At 39.4% G+C, this 23,210-nt stretch overlaps 2 protein-coding genes across 4 annotated transcripts in view; both read right to left on the bottom strand.

The window, feature by feature from the left end:
• gna12a (guanine nucleotide binding protein (G protein) alpha 12a) overlaps positions 1-3,360 on the bottom strand; it is a 38,975-nt gene extending 35,615 nt beyond the window's left edge. Inside the window, exon 1 of the mRNA XM_026929726.3 lies at positions 2,517-3,360. Within this exon, the coding sequence (XP_026785527.1) occupies positions 2,517-2,834 (318 nt within the window). The 5' untranslated portion in view covers positions 2,835-3,360. The remainder of the gene's footprint in view (positions 1-2,516) is intronic.
• Positions 3,361-11,314: 7,954 nt separating this feature from the next.
• Positions 11,315-23,210, bottom strand: part of card11 (caspase recruitment domain family, member 11) — a 35,981-nt gene continuing 24,085 nt past the window's right edge. For all 3 annotated transcript variants that reach the window (XM_026929953.3, XM_026929954.3, XM_026929955.3), the window contains 8 exons: positions 22,204-22,444; positions 20,766-20,850; positions 20,561-20,653; positions 20,337-20,457; positions 18,722-18,907; positions 17,424-17,548; positions 16,595-16,710; positions 11,315-14,671 (listed from right to left, as the gene is read on the bottom strand). In XM_026929953.3, the coding sequence (XP_026785754.1) occupies positions 14,467-14,671; positions 16,595-16,710; positions 17,424-17,548; positions 18,722-18,907; positions 20,337-20,457; positions 20,561-20,653; positions 20,766-20,850; positions 22,204-22,444 (1,172 nt within the window). In that variant the 3' untranslated portion in view covers positions 11,315-14,466. The remainder of the gene's footprint in view (positions 14,672-16,594; positions 16,711-17,423; positions 17,549-18,721; positions 18,908-20,336; positions 20,458-20,560; positions 20,654-20,765; positions 20,851-22,203; positions 22,445-23,210) is intronic.

Below are 23,210 nucleotides of genomic sequence, written 5' to 3'. Positions count from 1 at the left end.
CACAAAATAGACATAAAGAAATCAAGAGCTGGAGCATGAAAGGCCACATGCAATCCCTGCGGAAAAAAAAAAAAGCTTTTCCTCTCTCTTCCATATAAAGTAAAACCCATCTGCACAGCCAAACCTCCAAATTGGCAGCACTCTTTTCTGACCAAAATGTAGGTGAAATTGCAGCCAAGGAAAGTTTCCCACTGAAAGAGCCAGGAGCCAGAACATACACCACATGATCACTGGATGAGAAGATGAATTACAACATAGGCTGCATCAGACATTATTATTTCGGGTCCTGTGAAGTGCTGCCTCATGTGGACATGTTTTCCAAAGTTACAAAGGACACCAAGAATCAAAATACTGAAAAATAGGGAAGATTTCAATTTCTGTAGAGAGGCGATAAACTTAAAACGGATGTCAGATCAGTTCTCTCGACTGCATCTGACGGGGAAGGAACATCTGTTGCAACTCCCAGTGACAGACCAGGAGACTCATACCCCGAAAGACGTTGATCTAAATGACAAGGGAACGGCAGCTGTGCGAGGGAGAGACAGAGAGAAGTGAATGCCAAATGAATCCAAGGAGCTTTAAGGCATGAAGCTACTATTCTGCTCATGTAATGAGCTTTCTTCTTCCCCTTGCCATTTAACCAATTAATGTGGAAAACTGTATATCACTCAGATCACATGACACAAGGCAAAGGATTCCTCTCATTCTTCTCGATCTCATTCTCCTCCTCCTCCTCCACACATACACACACACACACACACACACACACTTACTTCTCGGAATTACAGCCATTGTTATACACAAAAGCAACCAGAGCAGAACCCGCTTACAGGGAAATGACCTGGCAACAATCCCACGGCTTTTGCTGTCAGTCAGCTCATGGAAGCAGTAGACATCTAAAACAAACATTATTTTGACTAACATGGTGCATGGAGACTGAATCTATCACACAGCTGGCTACACCTACCTGACCCATCACACCATAATCAGCTCTCTTCGCTCAAATCAGACTGCACATGTATCCCATACATCCTGGGGATTAGTTATTGACTGCTGCAAACAGCTGCACATACAAATCACTATTAAAGTCTATTAAGATGTAATAGTGCCTTAAAGTAAGAATTACTTACAGTAATTAGCATGATTACGACATAACCTTTCACACACTTACAGCTTCCACAGCTTATTGCATGAGTTTTCTACCAAGAGCTACTGAAAATTGAAATCTCAATCAGAAAGCAAATTTCCTCACAACATAGGACTCTTGTAGCAGCAGGATTTTCTGAGTAGTTGAAACAGAACAACAGGTTGCCCCACAGACATGATAAACCCAGGATGCTGTCAAGACTGGCACAGTGTTTTGTAAACTATGTGAGACATGGTGTAGATAAAGACAGAAAGATAGACATAGACTGTTGTTATCTTATGTTATGCATTCTTTGAAAAGAGGTTCCTCAGGGGTTTTTGGATGGTTGGGTGTTCTAGCCTTCTAAATAGTTTGTACTTAGAAAGGAAAGCACTCCGTTATAGGTTTTTATGCTTTTGCAATATTGATGTAGAACTTGACAGAGTCATGCCAATTAAGCTGTAATGTTTTGAACTGGGAGAGAGACTGGCCAAGTAATGAGGTAGACACTTAGAAAATCTTTCATCAAGCCCCCTAAAGGATTCTTCAGTTTGTCTTTCTAGGGGAACCCTAAAAATTCTACATAGAACCATGTGAAGAAAGGGATTTTTGTCAGGGTGTAACGATGCATCGTAACACGATGCGTCGTGATGCAAAAATGTGATGATGTGCATCGTGGAAATGTGTGATTCACATCATGGATTCTTGTGAAGTCCGATAGCTCTGGATTGCAACGACAAACGCGCATTATACTTTATTCTGTTACATGACCGCGTCATAACAGTTAAAAAGAGCTCTTCAGTAGCTTTCAAATAACACTAAAGGTCAGAGAAATCGGGCATTTTAGCTGACTTTGGAGCTCTATTTCTGCTACAGAGCCCATTATGTTTCAGTCGATTGTTTTCTAAGTCCCCAGGTCAGACCCTTTATTTACGCAATCAAAATTTTGGTAAGAATTTATACATTTATTTATTTATTTTTATGATATGTGAACCTGTAGTACATTTTATAAATAATTATATATATATAGTTTTATACAAACAAAAATGCACATTGTTTTGCATGGTTTACAATTCAGAAATAAAACAGGAGTCCAATTTTGTTCATTCAAATTTTGTTCAGAATATTCTGAGAATCGAATTGAATCGACTCCTGAATCCAGTATCGTGAATCGAGTTGAATCGAATCGAATCGTATCGTTACACCCCTAGGTTTTTGAATGGGTTCCATGCAAAACTTCTTTAGAAGCTAGAACCATCCAAAGAACCCCTTAGGAACCTTTTTTTCTGAAAAGGATAGGAATTCAAATCCAGGAGAGAAAGTAAGTTAGTAGTTTTTTGTTTGTTTGTTTGTTTGTTTGATTGTTTTAGTACTTTTTTTTAAAATGTACCTTAATAACATTCTCAAAGATGGTGTCTCTAAAATCCAGCAGCGCTTTCTGGTCAAACTCTTGTCCGTGAATAATCCTCATCTGTTTGAGAAACGTGGACTTGCCGCTTTCTCCTGCGCCTAGTAACAGGATTTTGACCAAGCGGCGCACGGAGCGTCTCTCGCGCGCCAGCATGGCATCGATCTCGCGACTCCGCCGCTTGGCCTCGCGCGCCTGCGTCGCGTCCCGCTCGCGCGCTCCGTCTTTCCCGTTATTCCTCTCGTGGCCGGCCTCAGCGGGGAGCAGACACCGGCTCAGGGTGCGCACCACGCCAGCCATCCCTTCCACTTAGCCCCAGACAAAACCAAACAAAACCAAACCAAACAAAAACCAAACAAAACACGGACCGGTCCTGTTTAGCGCTCGTGCGTTACAGAGACCGGGCTTGTCATCCGTAAAGCAGCGCAAAGCATTTGTCTCTCAGCACTCACTCCCGCGTCTGCGTGTGCGTGTGCGTCTGCGTGTGCGTGTGCGTCTGCGTGCTCATAACAACACAACACAAATCAGCTGCACAGACAGGCGACGCATCCCATGAGAGAACCATCACACAAGACAAAAAAAAAAAAATACCCTTTTTATACTGACGCAAAAAGTTTGACGCGTCACAAAATTTCCTCTTCAGAAACTGTTCTGGTTCAACAAAAAGGTTTCCAGGTCATCAGCAGCACGCCTTCCACACTCCGTGTTTTTACAGCTTCTTCTTTTTCACTGCATTTCAGCAGTTAGCTAACTTGTGTAAAGTTCTCCGAGTGTGAGACTCTCCACTCTCCAGCACTCTCTCTGAGCTGCTCCGACCCTCCTTCCCTCTCTCTCTCTCTCTCTCTCTCACGGGACCGGGTCATGTCTACGCATGCGCAGTAGGGGGCGCTCAGGAGCAGCACCACTAGGAGGCAAGAGTTTGGTCCAAACCCAATTCCAAACCATTCAATTCAGTTTTCTTTATATAGCACTTTTAACAATGACCATTATCACACACACACACACACACACACACACACACACACACATATATATATATATATATTGGGTACATCTATCTTCTACACTATATTTTTGTAAACACCTGACCATCACACCCATATGTGCCTGTTGAACACCCCATTCCAGATTTAATCTTCTCTATTGCTGTTATAATAAGCTCCACTCTTCTGGGAAGGCTTTCCACTAGATTTTGGAGCGTGGCTGTGGGGATTTGTGTTCATTCAGCTACAAGAGCATTAGTGAGATCAGGCGCTGATGTTACAGTAGGTGAGGAGGTCTGGGGTGCAGTCGGTGTTCCAGTTCATCCCAAAGGTGTTCAGTGGGGTTGAGGTCAGGGCTCTGTGCAGGACACTCGAGTTCTTCTACTCCAACCTTCACACACCATGTCTTCATGGACAGGGGCATTGTCATGCTGGAACAGGTTTGAGTTCCAGTGAAGGGAAATTGTAATGCTACACCATACAAAGACATTCTAGACAACTCTGTACTTCCAACTTTGTGGCAGCAGTGTGTGGAAGAACTATATATGGGTGTGATGGTCAGGTGTCCACAAACTTTTGCCCATATAGGGTACTACATTCATTGTGGATATAATCTTGATTTTATTAGCTAAACCTACAATAAAGGTGCAATTTATAGGTGTGTGCTTACAGCCTGTAGCACATATATTGCTATAAAGGGGAGAGTGGTGTCCATTGTAATAGGGCGTCAGTTGGAACACTGCCAGTTGCTCTAGTCATCAACAAGCTACAGTCTTGACATTCATTCTGCACATGCTCAGTAGCCTCCTTTGCCTGTCTCCAAAAGAACAGCAACTTAAACCGACTCTATTGGACACTGTACGATATTTGGCCCAATCTTACTGTTGCAAGATTTTCAAGATGTTCTGGCAGTGTCAGGAATTTTTGAAGGAATGTGCTGCTACTAAAAGGAGGACTGTGTAGGATTACACAAAACTCACAGGACATCTACAAATGTTTATGTTTGAGCAAGCCTTCATATCAAATACTGACTTACTCCCAAAATCCTGATAATGTAACATTACTAGCCTACATGCCCAGCCCCTCATACAGCTGGGCGGAGCTACAGCGCATGCTAATGGACAGGGGAAAAAACCTCATTACATCAAGATCACTCTGAAGAATGGGTATTCCAGCTTGCCTTTTTTTTTAACTTAGCCACTAATGGTTCCAAACGTCTCTTCTTCGTTTTTTTTTTAAACGTTTTTCTGTTTAAGCAACCTCATTTTATGAACGAGCCAGGATTAAGCTGATTTATGATATAAGCAGAACTCAGTAATTTTCTTTTATCACAAGTCTATCATTAGAGGAAGTTTATCGTATAATGTGACATGGAAAGCAAATGTTATTACACAGTCTGCTATCAAATTTTATTGGGATAATTTCATACAGTGTGACAAGTAATAAGAGACTGCTATAATCTGAAGGATTTATCTGAAGAATGCGCTGAAGTGTTTGGCGTCAAAATTCGGTATGACAAGTATGAAAGTAATTGTGGTCATCTGGAGAACATTTTGAAATACGTATTCATTTTGTATGCAAATAAAACCAAAACAGGCTAGTTTCGAGCACTGTCTAGTTGACTTGGAGGTAGTTGACTTGCATGTCAGATTTCAAAATGGTTGACAGCGTCATGTCAGTTGTAACAGTGTTACCAATATGAGTATTTAAGATATTGTGTTTAACAAAACACAAAAATGATTCCCCTTACTTGAAAATGGTTTCCTTTCTAGGAAACACAAATACGTGAACATTTCAGCTGTTATTCATGTGATTGACCTATGTACCACAAGGTCACCGTGTTATAGGTTTTAGCTAAAAAGTGCTTCATCTTGTAGATTTTGCATTGTACAACCGCATTGTACAAGTCCTCTTTACTGCATAAAAAAATCTATTTGCGAAAATAAACGTATGTCTCCCAAAGACTTGAATTAATTCAAGGTGATACAACTGACCTCTCATATCCACTGATATTAACATAAAAATGATATTTCATTAGGATGAATAGCTAACAGACAACAGTACTTACTTATCATGTGTTAAAACAATGGAGCTTAGGAATATTTTACTTATTAAAAAAAAAAAGAGAGAGACAACTGACCCCACTCTCCCCTACAACTGTTCTACTCCATCCATTACTAGACAGTGACCTCCATTGGATCTGAGCTCCTCAGATATTATTTAGGTGGTGGATAATTCTCTGTACAGCAGTGAGACGAACATGGTAGTGCTATCTTAAAGTGCTGTGAGTGTATCAGGTGGAGCAGATTTGCTGGGATTTTTAATCACATTCTGGCCACTTTATTAGACACACCTACCTTGTTCGTGAAGACACAGGGGATACACTCAGTAAATGTACAAACCGCACATGTGTAATAGATTTACCTGATTAAATCAGCATTGAATGTAGGTATGAGTTAGTTTGCTATTTGATTTTTCTAACTCTATAATAATCATTGGAGAGGGGTGGCTATGTTAAAGTAGCCACACATGCTATAACATTATCCTGGCACAGGAAATAACTTTGAACATTAGACCCATGTAATTTTTTTTAATTTAAAATAATAAATTGCATGTTATGTGTCGCATTTGAATATATTGAATATATATTATTATATACTGCACCCCCTGTATGTATGTCCAGGTCACTTCTGACTGACTTTGGATCCTCAAAACAACACTTTTAACTGTTAGTTTTAAACAATTTTGTGTTAAATAGTGCTTTACAATAGTGTTAACCTGTCTGCACTGATATGTGTGTGTGTATATATATATATATATATATATATATATATATATATATATATATATATATATATATATATATATACACACACACACACACACACACTCACACACACTCGCCATCCACTTTATTAGGAACACCTGTACACCTGCACCTTTATGCAGTTATCTAATCAGGCAATAAAATGATATAATACACACACACACACACACACACACAAAGCTGCACTAAATCCAGATATTGCCAGTGTTGTGTGGTTAGTAACTTTCCCCAGAGTCAGTCATGTGCTAGTACAGGACTAACGCATCCTGTGTTTTATTTTACAACACTAATTTCTGAAAAAAAAATTCTCAACACAACAGGCAATTTTTGATCTTATTTATTTATTTATTTATTTATTTATTTTAGATTTATGCATTAAATGTAGCAAGTGGGTGAAATTAGTGTTAGTCTATGCTAATTATACATTACACAGTTATTTCAGTAGGGGGCAGTGTTTGTCTGTGCTTTGATTAGAGTTCATCTGTTCAAAATCCAGCTTCTCATATCCATTATTTTGAAAAGAGATTAGTTATTAAACTCAAATCTGTTCAAATGAACTGCAGGAAAGTGCATATGTGAAATGATGATGAAAACTATGAGTGAGACACCAACAAATAATAACTTAATAACCTAAAAAAAAAATTGCATGACCCATATTCAGTAGGTCCATATTATTATTATTATTATTATGATCCATGTTAAATGATCAACTCTTATTTTTATTCGATTATTATTCAAATTATTATCAACTGAACAAAATTGTGCTTCCCTGAGCACATGGTAGACAAATCAGCCAATAAAGCTGCAGAAATATATAAATAAGGGAATAAGGGAAGTATGATGATCAGTACTGCTGACCCCGTAGCTGTGACAGAGATCTTTCAGATCCACATTAGCATATAGACAATATAACTTTCCCCCCTGCAGCTGGCTAGGAAGTAAATGATGAGGTGGCTTTTTCTGCTGGAAAACAAACACTTTGTGATTACCGAAGTCTTAAAGCTTAGCCATTATTTAGTTGATATGTGTAAGGGAAACATTTAATGGAAAAGCTTTCAAGTTGATTTTCAAGGAGGAGGTTAATTGGCCTAGGTTTTTTGGGGAGAAGGAAGAAATCAGCACACGCTGCCGAGAAAGAGCATGAAGAGGCTTCCAGAGAGCAGCGCTGCCATGATTACACATTTTGAACACCACATCAAAACCCCAAAACACAAACAGCCATTTTTCTTGTTGGTCGAAAGGAAAATTGCTCTTGTGAAGAGAGGGCTGAATGAAAGCTGGATGAACAGCAATTGGAACAATGCGTGCAATCTCTTTACGCTGATAAGAGATTGGAGAACTGAGGAGAGGATAATGTTTTGTTTCCAAACAACTCATTCAAGTCTGAAGCCTCACAGCCTCGCAGGCTTCTGATCAGTTTGTCATTTCGTGTCCAGGGGCCTTGCCACCATAATGTGCGGTGCTAGACAGTGCATTTGCATGTGTACAATTTATACGTACATGAATTTGGCATTTATCCTAAGCAACAAATGAGGTAGAATATGATCCAAGCGCAGAGCTGGCCAAGTTTCTATCAAACAACCAGAGACAAGTGCCGGGAAGAACAAGTATGAAAAGGTCACAAGTGTGAAAGTGGACTTCGTTCGTCAGAATGTTCTTCTGTTTTGTCTTGTTTTAGTTCTGTGTCTAAAGCGAGAGCTAATGATAATCCCTGAGACTCCTTACAGTACAACAACACAGTGGTATACATTAGGCTCGTGACATTTTATGCTCAGTAGAACTATATTATTTAATTCGCTTTTTTTAGATACAGAATAAACAATGATTTTATCTTGTTTAGATAATATTAAAACTACTTAATAATCTAAACAAAACTAATCTAAATTAAACTACTTAATGTTTATTAACTGTTCTGCCTTAAAAGTGTAGCATTAATAGAATTAAATATGAAGCATCTAATAAAAAATAATATCTAATATAAGCGTCTAATATAAAAATGTATTATGGGAGATCAGTGATGGTTTTTTAGGACGTAGGTTTGATTATTATTAGCTATCCTACTTACTTACAGACCCAAATAACATGAGGTTTCTTTGGCAAGGGTTCAGAAAAAGGAACATTAAATAATAATAGTAATAATAATTAAAACATCAGTATACTATTCAATGTGTTGTCCAACCTAATTAATAGAAATGAACAAAACCCAGCAGGCATGTAGTCTCCCTGGACCATAGCTGAAATCACAAATTCCTGTTAAAACATCCAATTACTTTGTACTAACATGAAAGCAAGTAAATAATTAAATCCCTGTCACATTTACATCCTGGAATACTGGGATTTCAAACAAAAACCTGCCCTGTGAACATCAAATTAGTGTTAGAGATGGATGGAGATGGTGCTTTAGCATGTTTTAGGTTTTATCTGTTAATAAAATCCATCAAAACGTGACTTGTTCTGCTTGGCTGTGATCATGCCAGTATCAGGACAAGTGCTCTTTTGTGCTCTTTTGAGAAAGAGAGCAAAGAGAGCAGCTGACAAACACAAAGCAGGTTGAAACAAGGAGAAAACTACGCTCTGAAGAACCAAACCAAACAACGGCATTGCTATTCATTACCATCTTCTGTACGACTGAAAAACTCCATGAGAAGTCAAGACGCATGCGTGTTTAATGACTCTTTTATCAGACAGAGCAGACTGGGAGACATACGCAAGACGAAAATGAAGCCTGTGCGTTCGGTGCCTTCACTTCACTGAGCATGTGACGTTCTAAAGATACAGCTGCTGTACAAAAAAAAAGTTCCACTTTTCTAATCAAAGCAATGATCTAGAAAATGTTTCATCATAGACAGTAACAAGGGACACTGCGCTTCACATGTGAGCATGAAAAACACACATTAACCCCCGATTTAGTGAAAGCAGGACACTCCAGATGAGTCGGCTCTGAGTTGTGGGTGTAACAGGAGGGTTGCTCGGAAACATCACGGGCGTTGCAGTGGAGGCACAGATGGCGAGTGCGAGTCTGATGCAGAAATCCTGATGTCTGTCACATACACTCACACATAAACACACGCTCACTCTGATGGAGTGTTTATGACGACATATCAGCCCCTACATTCCTTGCAGATTTGACTGACGGCCGCACTTAACAGTCTGGTGAGCCATCTGCCAAAGCAACACCCCAGTGATGTGTGCTCTGCTTCCTGTGGCAGCTGGCTGTAAAAAAAAAAAAGAAAAAAAAAGAAAAAAGGCAGCAGGACAATTTTTATATACTACTTTCTATCAAATGAAGTCCATCTCTTTTAGAAAGGTTGCTTCTCTGACTTCCTGGTCACTGACTTTTCAGCCTTTTCCTCTCTCAGAATCATACTAATAATGACTTCTATGATGTTCCATGGGATGTTCAAGGTTTGGCACATTATTTTAATCACCAAAACCTTGATTGATACTTTTCCAGAACTTTGTCCCGGACTTGTTTTGATAGCTCCTTGGTCTTCCTGATGTTGTTTGTTTAGGTATGTTCTCTGACAAACTCCCAGTTGCCTCTCAATATATATATATATGGAGATTACGTGACACTTTAATTGCACACAGGGGACTTCTGATAGTAACGGAACTAATCAGAACTAATTTAGGTTTATGTATCTTATTTTTTAATAATTTTGCAAAATGAAGAGATTTCTTTCTCCCATTCCAATATTATGGACTATTCTGTGACTATTTTATTTCCAGGCAAAATGTGGAGAAGTTCAAAAGGGGGGGTGGGGGAGTGGGGGGTTCAATACTTATGCAAGCCACTGTATTTCAGTGAGTAATAATCATAACACTATTCTGATTCTCACTACACCCTGAAAGCGTGTGTGTGCATGCACAGTTTGACTCTGACCTCACACTTATGTGGCAGTTTAAAACAAAACTGGATTACACGATCATTTACATGTCCGTTTGAGAATATGAAATAAACACAAAATGAGATTTGTTGGTTTGTTCACTATTCCATGTCGTTGTGTTTCTTTTCCCAGAATGGTGTCCAGTGAAAAGTGCTACATAAAGGAAACATTATTATTATAATTTATGTAAATCTAAGATGAAAAATAACACAATGAAAAAGATAGAGAAAGTCTATAAATTCTGTCGAGTATGGGTTAAAGTCTCAAACTGGATGGATTTTGTGACATTCCAAAGTAAACTAAATCCAGTATTTTACATCTTGCCCAAAACTTGCAAATACTAAACCCACAATGTTAATAGTTTGTAGTTCATGCAGCTACCCTCAGAAAGTCTTAGCATGTGTGCAGTTGTGCAAGCTCGATATTCACACCTCTGCTGTCCTCCTTCCCTTGTATGGTTTGATCAGAGCAACGGCACATAATCATGCTGTCTATTTACCAGCGAGTAAACAGGACTTTCCACTATGCAAAAAACAAGAAAAAGTCATTAAGCAACGCAGGATGATTTGTTTACTTTCTCTCTCAGGTTCACATTACAAGGCACCAGCGAACCAGAACACTCCAACACACTCATGAATCATTTTCAGTGTAAAACCAGGAGAAAAGATGACAAGTCTCAAGTGTGTGCCTATGTGTTTTGGTAAATAAGGAGATCCAGGAGCTTTGCAGACTGATATTTCCAGTCGCAGTGGAAACTCGAATTTACCGTAAGAGCTTTCGTCTTCAGTGACGCTGCTCTGAGAGGAACCACCGCCACCACAGGCGGCTCCGACCTGTCAATCGCAGCCACCAACCAACTGAAATTTCCACTGCTCAACTCGTGACATGCTCTGTTTAGGATTTCTTGTCTTTTTTTTTTTTTTTTTTTTTTTTTTTTTAAAGTGTACTATTTCAGTACATTTACAGCTCAGTGAAAGTGCAAGTTGGGAAAGCTTCAGAAGAGTTGGCCGAAAACAGGCTGAAACAAGCACTAGACCTGTTCAGAAAGCAACAGCTATAGTGGCATTACAGGAAATAGGGCTGTTCTTTCAAAACATGTTTAATGTAAAACAGAAAATACAGTTATATCTGATATAAAGTACATTTGTGTGTATCTTATCTTACAGACATATACGCTTTAGCTAAGGTTTATACAATCAGTCTCTACTATATTAATAAATTCTGATCTTTTTGACTGTACTTGTAATAAATATAGTTCAAACACAGACATATACATTCATTTAAGGCAAGACACTACAGGTGATTCAAAAAACAAAACAAAAAAACAATAGATATCACAATCAACCTTTGCCAGCTGATTGCTTCCAAGTATTTTTTGTATAGGAAATAAAAAAGTACATTTATTTATGCAAATTAGGTGTTGCATGATTAAATATGCATACATTTGCATACTTGATAAAACAGAAATCTAGCCTTTTGATGTTGTTAAATTTAAATATTTAAATATTTATTTCACTATGAAGACGCTCTCAAGAGGAAGACTTGGAAAATCATTTCTTTATTATTTAATCAAGAAAATAAAATGCCATTTTCAGTATAAAATCTAACATAAATCCAACAACAATCAGCATTTTGGGGAAGTCCCTTTCTAATATACTTCTAATTAGGGAAAGCAATGAAGCCGTAAAATTTCTTCATTGCAGGTCATATAAAATCAGAGATTACAGAGATTAGCTATACAACATCTGATTTTGACAAAAACGGCTTTAAAAATGCACTCGAGTTAGTGGGGTGTATAAGGTTTATAAAGGAAATTAAGATGTGCACCAATCAGCCATAACATTAAAACCACCTGCCTAGTATTGTGTAGGTCCTCCTTGTGCCGCCGAAACAGCTCTGACCCATCGAGGCATGGACTCCAGAAGACCTCTGAAGGTGTGCTGTGGTATCTGGCACCAAGACGTTAGCAGCAGATCCTTCAAGTCTTGTATGTTGCGAGGTGGGGCCTCCAAGGTCGGACTTGTTTGTCTTGTTTCCCCATCAAGATCTGGGGAATTTGGAGGCCAAGTCAACACCTTGAACCCTTTGTCATGTTCTTCAAAACATTCCTGAACAATTTTTGCAGTGTGGCAGGGCGCATTATCCTGCTGAAAGAGGCCACTGCCGTTAGGGTATACCGTTGCCATGAAGTGGTGTACTTGGTCTGTAACAATGTTTAGGTAGATGGTACCTGTCAAAGTAACATCCACATGAATGCCAGGACCCAAGGTTTCTCAGCAGAGCATTGCCCAGAGCATCACACTGCCTTCTTCCCATAGTGCATCCTGGTGCCACTGCTTCTCCAGGTAAGCGACACACACGCACCCGGCCTTGCACATGATGTAAAAGAAAACGTGATTTATCAGACCAGACCACCTTCTTCCATTGCTCCATGGTCCAGTTCTGATGCTCACGTGCCCATTTGTAGGTGCTTTCGGCAATGGACAGGGGTCAGCGTGGGCTCTCTGACCGGTCTGCAGCTACGCAGCCCCATACGCAGCAAGCTGCATTGCACTGTGTGTTCTGACACCTTTCTATCAGAGCCAGCATTAACTTTTTTCAGCAATTTGTACTACAGTAGCTCTTCTGTGGGATCGGACCAGACAGGCTAGCCTTCGCTCCCCATGACCATCAATGAGCCCTGGGCACCCATGACCCTGTCGTTGGTTTCCTGGTTGTCCTTCCTTGGAACACTTTTGGTAGGTACTAACCACTGCATACCGGGGAACACCCCACAAGACCTGCTGTTTTGGAGATGCTCTGACCCAGTCGTCTAGCCATCACAATTTGGCCCTTGTCAGAGTCGCTCAGATCCTTACCCTTGCCCATTTTTCCTGCTTCAGACACATAAACTTTGAGAACTTACTGTTCACTCGCTGCCTAACATATACCACCCCTTGATAGGTGCCATTGTAACGAGATAATCCGTGTTATTCACTTCACCTGTCAGTGGTTTTAATGTTATGGCTGATTGGTGTATATCACAATGACACAAACTGACATATATTCCACAAAACAAGCTTTTCCCGTATGTATGATATGACGTGATTGTACCAAGTAGGAGGAGGTTAAGCCTTCTTCAAACTTACTAAGTTTTAACTTTTCAGATGAGTCCTGATATTTTTATTGCTACAGTTTAAGAGAAGACATGTTACAGATTTATCTACGATTGACGTGACTACCTGTAGTGTCTTGCCAACAACAAAATAGTTAGCAACACAATTGCAATTATGCACAAGTTTGTAATGATATGATAGTTATCACAGGATTACATGTCAACCTTGAGGGTTGGCGCAACACCCCTTATTTACACAGCAGAAAGAACATTTGGCCTTCAGAGGCAAATAGGCAAAGAACTTCTTGGTGACAGTTCCCTTTTTTTGCAAGTGACTTGTGGAAGTGTTCTAAAAGTTTTAGCTCTAGAAGAAACATCTTCTCATGATATTCAAATTGTTCAGTCACACAATTGTTCAGTCAAACTTAATGCTGCATGGTTTCGCTTTTTTGAATGCACTCTTCACTATACAGCATACACACCTATGCTTCGAACCTATAACAAGCAAAGAGAAGTCATCCACCCACACATCATCTGTACACACTACAGCGGAAGAAACAACACAGCCTTTCTTTTAAATAATGCACTGCATGTTGGCTATAAAATAAATATACTGACAACACGAAGATGGAGTGAAATAAATCAGAGCTCTGGTCCATCATTTAAGCAATGCAATGATAAGGGCATCAAATTCGGTTTAGAATTATCAACATTCATCTTGTTTGTGGTCACTCAGGATGATAAATGAGAACTGCAGCAAGCATTTGCAAAGGGGAAAAAATTGTGGATGGAATCCAACAAAATGCAATGGGCTGTGCCTTATTCGGTATTACACATAGAACGTGAACAAAATAATGTTTTATTGACCACAGCAGCACATTTGGAGAAGGAACGATATAAAAAGGCTTTAAATGAGAACGCTTCCACCTCTAGCTGGGACTGTTGTCAGAAAAGCCCATCTTTCCTTAGGCACATTTTCTTTTTCACTGCACAGGAACCACATACCTCTGCATCACTTCCTCTTTGCATTGCAGTGGTTTGAGTATACATTCCAGCTATGACGGAGTTTCAGAGATCAGTGTAGCCTACACTGTCTGTGTCTGTGTCTGTGGCTGTCTTTCTGTTCTCGAGGTCAGATGACCTACAGCAGGTCTTGCTCCACCCACACTGTTTTCTTCTGCTCCTCTAGGATCTTGTCCTTAATAAGCCTGAGGAGATCCTCCACTCCGCTCCATGAGTCGGGCTCCACGGTGGCATAGAGACACGGCAGGGCTTCCAGCTCTTTCTCCTTAGCGCGGCACATCTTCAGGAAATCCTCTTCTGATTCCACCTTCAGAGGCAGCCTCCTGCAAAATGTTCACGTCCATTAGTCACATTTCTCAAATAAGAGGAATTCTTCTTCGTTAAGGTATGTTAAAAAAAAAAAAAGTTGAAAGCAGCAGCAGGTATACACAGCACTCATGGAGAACTATAGTAATTCAGTCAGTATCAAGTGTTGGTCATTATGTCGTTCACTGAAACCAGGTTGCCAGGTCTGTAAAAACTGCAGCTGAATTGGCCTACTTTTGAATTGTTTGGGATTTGGGCATTTTATTTTTGATTAATAAGGTAGATGAATTTAGCTACGTTATATGGTCAGAAGTATGTGGACACCTGACCATCACAGACATTCCAAATCCATGAGGATTAATATAGTTTTAGTCCCCCCTTTGCCATTATAATAAGCTCCACTCTTCTGGGAAGGCTTTCCACTAGATGTTGGAGCGTGACTGTGGGGATTTGTGTTCATTCAGCTACAAGAGCATTAGTGAGATCAGGCGCTGATGTTGGGTGAGGAGGTCTGGGGTGCAGTCGGTGTTCCAGTTCATCCCAAAGGTGTTCAGTGGGGTTGAGGTCAGGGCTCTGTGCAGGACACTCGAGTTCTTCCACTCCAACCTTCACACACCATGTCTTCATGGAGCTCGCTTTGTGCACAGGGGCATTGTCATGCTGGAACAGGTTTGAGTTCCAGTGAAGGGAAATAATGCTACAGCATACAAAGACATTCTAGACAATTGCGTGCTTCCAACTTTGTGCTAACAGTGTGTGGAAGAACCATATATGGGTGTGATGGTCAGGGGTCCACAAACTTTTGGCCACATAGTGTATGTTAGTTCATAAATTAGATTACTATATCAGATGAATTTTGCGATGTGAGTCCCTCTATGCATGATGTGCTTCGCTGGATTCGTATTCTCATAGCTATTGTTTATAGCTACAACCTTGTTAAAATAACTATTTTGGATATTGCATTTTAATATTGCCAGTCAATTTGGCTTGTTTTAGTAACCAAATGACATAGCTACTTAGAGACAATGCAGTGTGTAACAGGACTGTACAGGTGTTACCATATGAAAGAAATGTGATTTGCCTATATAAAATATATATTTTTGCTTTAAATGAATGGTAATAGTAATTATTAAGTTTGTAATATTTTGCAAATAAAACATGTGCAGCACCAGGGAAAATCCTTCACATGGTCTAATTTTGATATTTCATACTAAAATAATGTCTATATATCTAAAAACTGCAGGCTTTCCTCAACTTAAATCATTCTCTTTTGCACAACCACAAGTTCCAACATTTTAAATTAAAGTGAAAGGGCGAAAAATGTATTTAAAGGTTCTTTTCCAACATTACTGCATCACACTTAGGGGCATTACAGACACTTTGACAGACAGCATCTGATTACAAAATGAACCGATTTGTAGGAATCTAATCTAAGGAAACTTGATCAAAATCGCAATTAGCTAGCAAAGTTATAGGCATCTTTAGGCACTCAGCTTGTTTTTACCACCACATTTATTAAAGATTCCTTAACCGACTTGATCTCTGGAGGAAGACAGTCACAGCATGATTAAAAAATAAATAAAAACATTTCCATGGTGAAATATTTATGATATTTATGGTCCCTTAGAGTAGAGTTATCATAATATGCTATAAGCAGAAAAAGCAAATTTCTGGTCTTTTCTACAATTCAGCCACAGCAACATCCGACAGGTTTTCCCCACCACCACACGTATGTGGAAAACAAAAAAAGTTGTTTTTTTTTCATAGTAGACTGAGATTCTAGCCTACTGTCAGTCAGTCATTCAGTCAGATGACTTAGATCATCTATGTCAAGCATAAAAATTATGATTGATCTAAAAGACAAAAAGTAATTTGAGAGCTACTTGATTTCTGAAGGTCTGATTAAGGGTGTGATATTTTTTTTTTGGCAGGCTGCTTACTTTAATTTCTTGATGTTCCTCTCACAGATTTTGATGAAGATAATGATGGGGTAGATTTCTCTCCTGAGCAATTCTTTTGCACAGCTCAGATCTGCTTCCAAGAGACAGTGTTTACCCTGCGACAGAGCACAGTATTAGAATGTGAACGCAGTCTTAGAATGCATACAATGTGCTGCATCAGCTATAAATGATGAATCAATAATGCAAGGAATATACAGATTTCAGGCAGCATAGAAACATCTACATGTGCTTATTTCCATAATTTGGGTATTCAACCGAAGCCATCATTTAGGTTTTGTTTCCCAACTCGTGTTGTGCCGCTCTGTTTTTTCCACACACACCTCTCAGAGGTACATCACTCACAGTGGAAAAAGTTCATGCATCTCCTGACACATTAATAACTGAGGCATGAAAACGAAGCTTCTGACCACCTGACAAAACCCCAAGGAGCTCTCTCTCTCTCTCTCTCTCTCTCTCTCTCGCTCTCTCTCTCTGGCCTCGAGGGAAGGCATAGCCGCTGTGCAGCGCTTCTTACACAGCCAACCAAACCAATTCCTTGCTTAAGGTCTACACTGCTCTCCAGCCCTCTGTGTAAACAGGAGTGGAGGATCAGAGCAGATCTCTATGAATTAGATGTCAGAGTGGCAGTGTAATTGCCACCCAAGAGCTTCAGGTCAGTGAGCGATCCGTAAGAAAAATGGTACAGCTCATACAAGGGGATGTCTCTTCCAAACTAGATGCACTGTTGCACAGAAATGGTGGCACAAAAAAAAGATAAAAAAAAATCACTGTAGTAATCAAACTAATCTACAAAATGTTCTTTATATACCTTAAAGGCAACAGCTTCGATGTTCTCAGGGGTGATGCACTCGTACGTGCTCGCCTGCCTTTCCTTTGAGAAGATGATAGGCTCTATCTTCTGCTTCATGAGGAACTCGTCTTTCGTCAGGATGTCTGAAAGGATGTCGAATGCACGGTGCATAGGAACACGTTCAACAATTGGACAGGGAAAATATTAAAACAATGATGACACACACACAAAAAAAAACAGCTTCAATAATTTTAGTTTTAAAGAATGATCTGTAATTACGCCTCATCTATTCCAACATGTATCAGTTTACCCTATCTTAACCCTATCTACTCGAGAGGCTCTGTATCACGGCTGACCCTGAACTCTGACCCCAACTTCCTAAGAAGCTAGCATAGGAAGGGAAGAATTTCACGGTGCTGTAATGTACTGTACATGTGACAAATATAGACTTCTTCTTGTATATCCTGTATAATCCCTAAAATTCTACTATATTCATTTAAAGTAATCTTTTTTATAGTCTTAGACTGTTTACTCACTCTCTATGACTATAACTTGCTAATTGGTGAAATGAGTGTTTATTCATAAACATCTTGTTAGCAAGGATGCTGCTGGAGGATATTATCTATAGAAAGAGAGACCTGGCAGCTTCTTGTGTACATAAGTGCTGAATTTTCAAAACACGATGCCCAATGACCTCAGCCTGTGGCCAAAAATGCTGATTTAAGCATAAAGTCTTAAGTATAGTGGACAATCGGTAGCATGAACACAGCGAGAATGATGCATGGATTTATAATGTCTAGAGTTCAGGGAATGTTTTGGCCTATGTTTGCGTAATTATGCGTAGGTGATGCGTTGCCTTATCTATCATTTGTGGCATGATTTTGCTTTGTGTACATTATGTGGGAGAAAGAATGGAAAATGCTTTTAGAGAATAAAGAAGTGCCATTTTCCTGTAACTAGTTTTAAACTTTGCAATTAAATTCAACTCTGAAGACTGCAATCCTGCCTGAGTTAAATGTTATACTCTAAGAACAAAACATTTCTGTTGTAATTAATGTTTTATAGCATTATATAAATACTGTAATATATATATATATATATATATATATATATATATATATATATATATATATATATATAGTAAGGTCCAAAAATCTGTATGGACCTCTATGTGTTGTACCTTCTCATCACCTCTGCATTCAGTAAGTAACAACAAGCCTTCTTTTTTACTTATTTACTGATAAATGATGTAATTTTACCTGTTACCTCATATCTCATACATCAGTCTCAGGCACACCTCGTGCTCTAACGCTTACCTGGCTTGCAGATGTTAAACTCCATGGCTCCGCCAGAGTTGAGGAACTTCTGGACGATGGTTTTGGCCAGGATGTTGGGAGAGAAGAGCACGGGGCGTTTGCGTGGGCAGTGATGTGCCGTCACCGGACTGTACGGGATCAAGTTTAGATCGCTCTTGTTCAAATCATTCTCCGAGTCTGATGAATCTAAAATATGAAACGTACGGTTTGTAAAGCAAGCAGGAATGTTGGAGTACAAAAAAACTATTTATATTACATGATATTATATTGGGTGTCTCTAATACCTGTGTAATTACATATTTACTACGTACTACTGTAATGTAACTAGTAATGACATATGCAGTGTAAAAGCTGCTTCGCATTGCAGTAGCACATCGTATGGAAATACACATGTATATCACACATACTACACAGGTCCAGGAGTAACAGGACATTATTCTCTAACTTTTCAGCTGACCCTCAATACTGATGTTAGCTAGTTAGTATTGTTAGCTGCATATAGGAGCTGGAATACACTTATGTAAGGGTGGATCATCATTGCATTGCCTTACCTGGCTCTCTAAATGATAAAAACTTATCTACTACACTATGTGGCTGAAAGTGTGTGGACACCTGACCATCACACCCATATGTGCTTTTAACTTCCCATTCCAGATTTATTCCCCTTTGCTGTTATAATAAGCTCCACTCTTCTGGGAAGGCTTTCCACTAGATTTTGGAGAGTGGCTGTAGGGATTTGTGTTCATTCAGCTACAAGAGCATTAGTGAGATCAGGTACTGATGTTGGGTGAGGAGGTCTGGGGTGCAGTCGGTGTTCCAGTTCATCCCAAAGGTGTTCAGTGGGGTTGAGGTCAGGGCTCTGTGCAGGACACTCGAGTTCTTCCACTCCAACCTTCACACACAACGTCTTCATGGAGCTCGCTTTGTGCACAGGCGCATTGTCATTCTGGCCCACATCTGGGCGTGATGGTCAGGTGTCCACAAACTTTTTGGCCATATCCAGGAGCAACATCACTACTTCCATGTCCAAGTTTATCCCAGTCACCAGTAATAGGTTTCTTCATCTTGTAAAAGCACTACCAGTGTTTATTCAAGTTTTACTACATTTCTTGTCATTAATTTTTTTGGAAGCACAGCATGTTTTTTTTTTTTTGCCAATAAATGTATCTGGCTGAGCTGGGTGCTTGCCATGTTTTCCTTTAAGAACAGACTGAGATTAGGGTGGAGTGAATAAGAGTTAGGGAGTGTCTATAAAAAGACATTCTCAGTACTTACACTATATATAGTTTATCTATAATTACACAGGTTTTAGAGACAAAGCATAAAGTGGAACTAAAAAAAACTTACCATATGTGAAAGATAACATTAGCACTGTCGCATTTACATAAAGCTAACGTTTTTCATTCACTGTTATCTGTGTTAGCATTTTGCAGTGACATACTGTATGTCCTCAGCAAACCATCAGTTGAAGCTCAGCAGAGATGAACTTCGTCTGATGTACTCTTAGCAGAAAAAGTCCACGAGTAGTGGAAGCTATAGATCATAAAGCTATTATATGAGCCTTCAGACTCATGGGTGAGAATGAAGCAAAGCAGACTGGATCTGTCATGCTTACCCTCAGGCTTCATGGTTTCAAAGCCCGGTCTGGGAAGAGATGACAGATTGCCAGCGTTGAGGATGCGCACGCGATCGTTGCTGTCCATCCTCTTGTACTTGTTATCTGCCCTGCTGACAAACTGACACCAAGGATCTCTATCAATCTCTGTAGCACACAGTCATCATCTTTACCCAGACCTACTCTCTCATCCTGTCTAAGTCAGGCCAGAGGCACAGCTTTACCTGCAGGATCTGACAGATGAAGATGCTGGCTCTGGACAGGCGTGGACTGCACTTAGGGTCTGTCGGAGCGGCTTCCTCAGGCTGCAACGTATTCTGAGGACAAAAAGGAAAAACACAATTGTATTGGGATTCACGCTTGGCTGCATTTTGTTCCATTATGTTCTTGCCGAAAAAAACTGCACATAAAATGAAGCCATTGTCTAACCCGAAGTCCCCTCAGACTATCTGTCTCTTCTCGGTTGCCACGACACATCAGCTTCTGGATCTTCACCAGGAGGAGCTGCTGGGCCCTGAGGGGGAGGAAGGACGGTCAGTTCACACTGCAGCATACAGTCATGGTCACCACGTACAAACACTCACAGGTCTGTTCACTACTTAGCTATGAACATCCGGCACTTTCGATCTGATAAAATATAATACAATTATAAAATATATTTTAAATTCCCTATATGTTGTATCTTCAGCTCCTAAGTCGAGAATGGAAAACGTGACCTCAGTGTTATAAGGTTCTACTTGGCATCTTGGTTGAAAATGAGTTAACCACATAAACATCATCACTGGGAGTCAAATGATTTTATTTTACAATGTTTTTGGTGTAATGCTTGAAACAAAGAAACTCTAAACTCAGAGTGAAAGGATCTAACAGGCAATCATCGTCCAGGATGAACGCAACATGCAACGTAGCCTTGATCAATCAATATCCACGTTCTGTTTAAACTCCTGTTATGTTTTTTTTTTAGCTGTAGATGTTCTACATATGTTCCATGAGAGTAATAAAAAAAAAGATAAGTGTACAAAACAGGTGCAATACAGATCTAAAGTACTTCCTGGTTTTACAATAACATCCTGGAACATTACAAAGTCTTTAGCATAGCAGAAAGCTAATATTATAGCTAACATCAGATAACACTGATAGCAGACAGCATTAAATATTTCTGACATTAGCTAGCTCCTTGCAATATGCTTCCAGTGTAACTTTCCGGGGACTGGAGCTCATTCCAATGTAATTCTAACGTCTTTTAATATGTTAAATGATTTACAATGAAATTTCAAGGTACAAGGGTTTTGGAACTTCAGCTTTTAAAAAAAGGATTTTTAGAGAATACAAATAGAAAACTTACTAAAAGGTGGAAATGTTCATAACATGTTCCTAATAGGCTCAAAATATATTTCTTAACAATTATTAGTTATTAATACGATTACGATTGCTTAATAAGAAACAGCCAAACTTATAAAACCAAACATTATTTGATCTTACAAAAGATTCTGACTGTGTTTGCTCAGAATTTTGATGTAAATTTAAAGTAACATTAAAGTATAGGCCTTGTTGAGCTCTAAGTATAAAGGTCTGTACTTTAGGGTTTTGCTAGCTTCAATGCTAGAACTTATGTCAAAACAGATCTTTATCCAGGTTTATATGGAAATAGTCATTAAAAAAACAGACATTTTGGACAATGTTTTCTATTTTACTACATTCAGGTCAAAAACGTAATGTTTGAAATGAAAAATACATCTTTAAAACGATTTTTCATGTCATTTGAACAACAAAGCCAAGCATTTAAAAAAGAACATATTAAATTAATCGCAATATTGAAGTCTTTTATTTTTTTCCACTGAGACAGCCATATGAAGTGGGCTCTGACCTGCTGTAGCTGGGGATGGTGCCCTTCTCCAGGTCCTTGTCAGTATACGGGTCTACACGCGCACACAGCCACTCACACCTGCCCTGGTACCGTGTGTCCAAAACATGGAGCACCTCGTCACACCGTACGCTCAGTGAGCAGCTGTCTAACTGGCCGGAGATGTTCAGGTTGGCTCGGATGTAGAATGAGTCGCCTGACACTGCTCGGCCCTCCTCGATGTCCTTCTGTAGACGCCTGTAGCCTGGAGACGAGAGCAGATGTCATGGCGCACACCCACATACAGCAATAGAAAACACTAGCTGCTGCTCTGATGTGCCATGGAGGCTGCAATCATACATCTAATAGCACAGAGCAAATGCGTCAGTGACCCCCAATTCCAGCAGGATGAAATGCACCACTGTGAGGATTTTGATAGTGAGCAGTTACACTCATAGCTGCTGATAGATAGATAGATAGATAGACAGATAGACAGATAGATAGATAGAGAGAGAGATACATAGATAGAGACATAGATACATAGATAGACTGATAAGTACAACCTTGGCTTTAGATTATAGCTGTACAAGGATAGGGAGAATTGTAGAGCTTTTTAAAACTACTATTGTTGAATTCTTGATTCTGATTGGTCGGATGGTATCGATTCATTTTCTACAACAGCATGTCTCAGACTGCAGGGGTGGCAGCTAGACAAATAGCAGGTTTATGTGAACACACTACTCATTCTAATACGTAATAATTTCTATATTAACAAATTACATAGGAACTTGTATGGTGGATGCTCCATATAAACAGATTTTTTTTTTTAAAAATGTGTGTAATTGTTGATATGGTGAAGTTTATTTAGCATGTTTGGAAGGAGTCTCCGGTGTCAGTGCTGTGTAATGGAGATAAAGCCGTTCCCTTAAATTTTCAGACACAGTAAAAGGTCAAGATATTGGGCTTTGTGGTTTAGTGGTAACATGAAAAAGTTGCATTTCCTGTTTTATTAACTTCAAGAGATGGAAAAA

The sequence above is a fragment of the Pangasianodon hypophthalmus genome, chromosome 23 (assembly GCF_027358585.1).
Source record: "Pangasianodon hypophthalmus isolate fPanHyp1 chromosome 23, fPanHyp1.pri, whole genome shotgun sequence".
Classification (NCBI taxonomy): domain Eukaryota; kingdom Metazoa; phylum Chordata; class Actinopteri; order Siluriformes; family Pangasiidae; genus Pangasianodon; species Pangasianodon hypophthalmus.
This window is presented reverse-complemented; position numbering and strand designations above follow the sequence as displayed.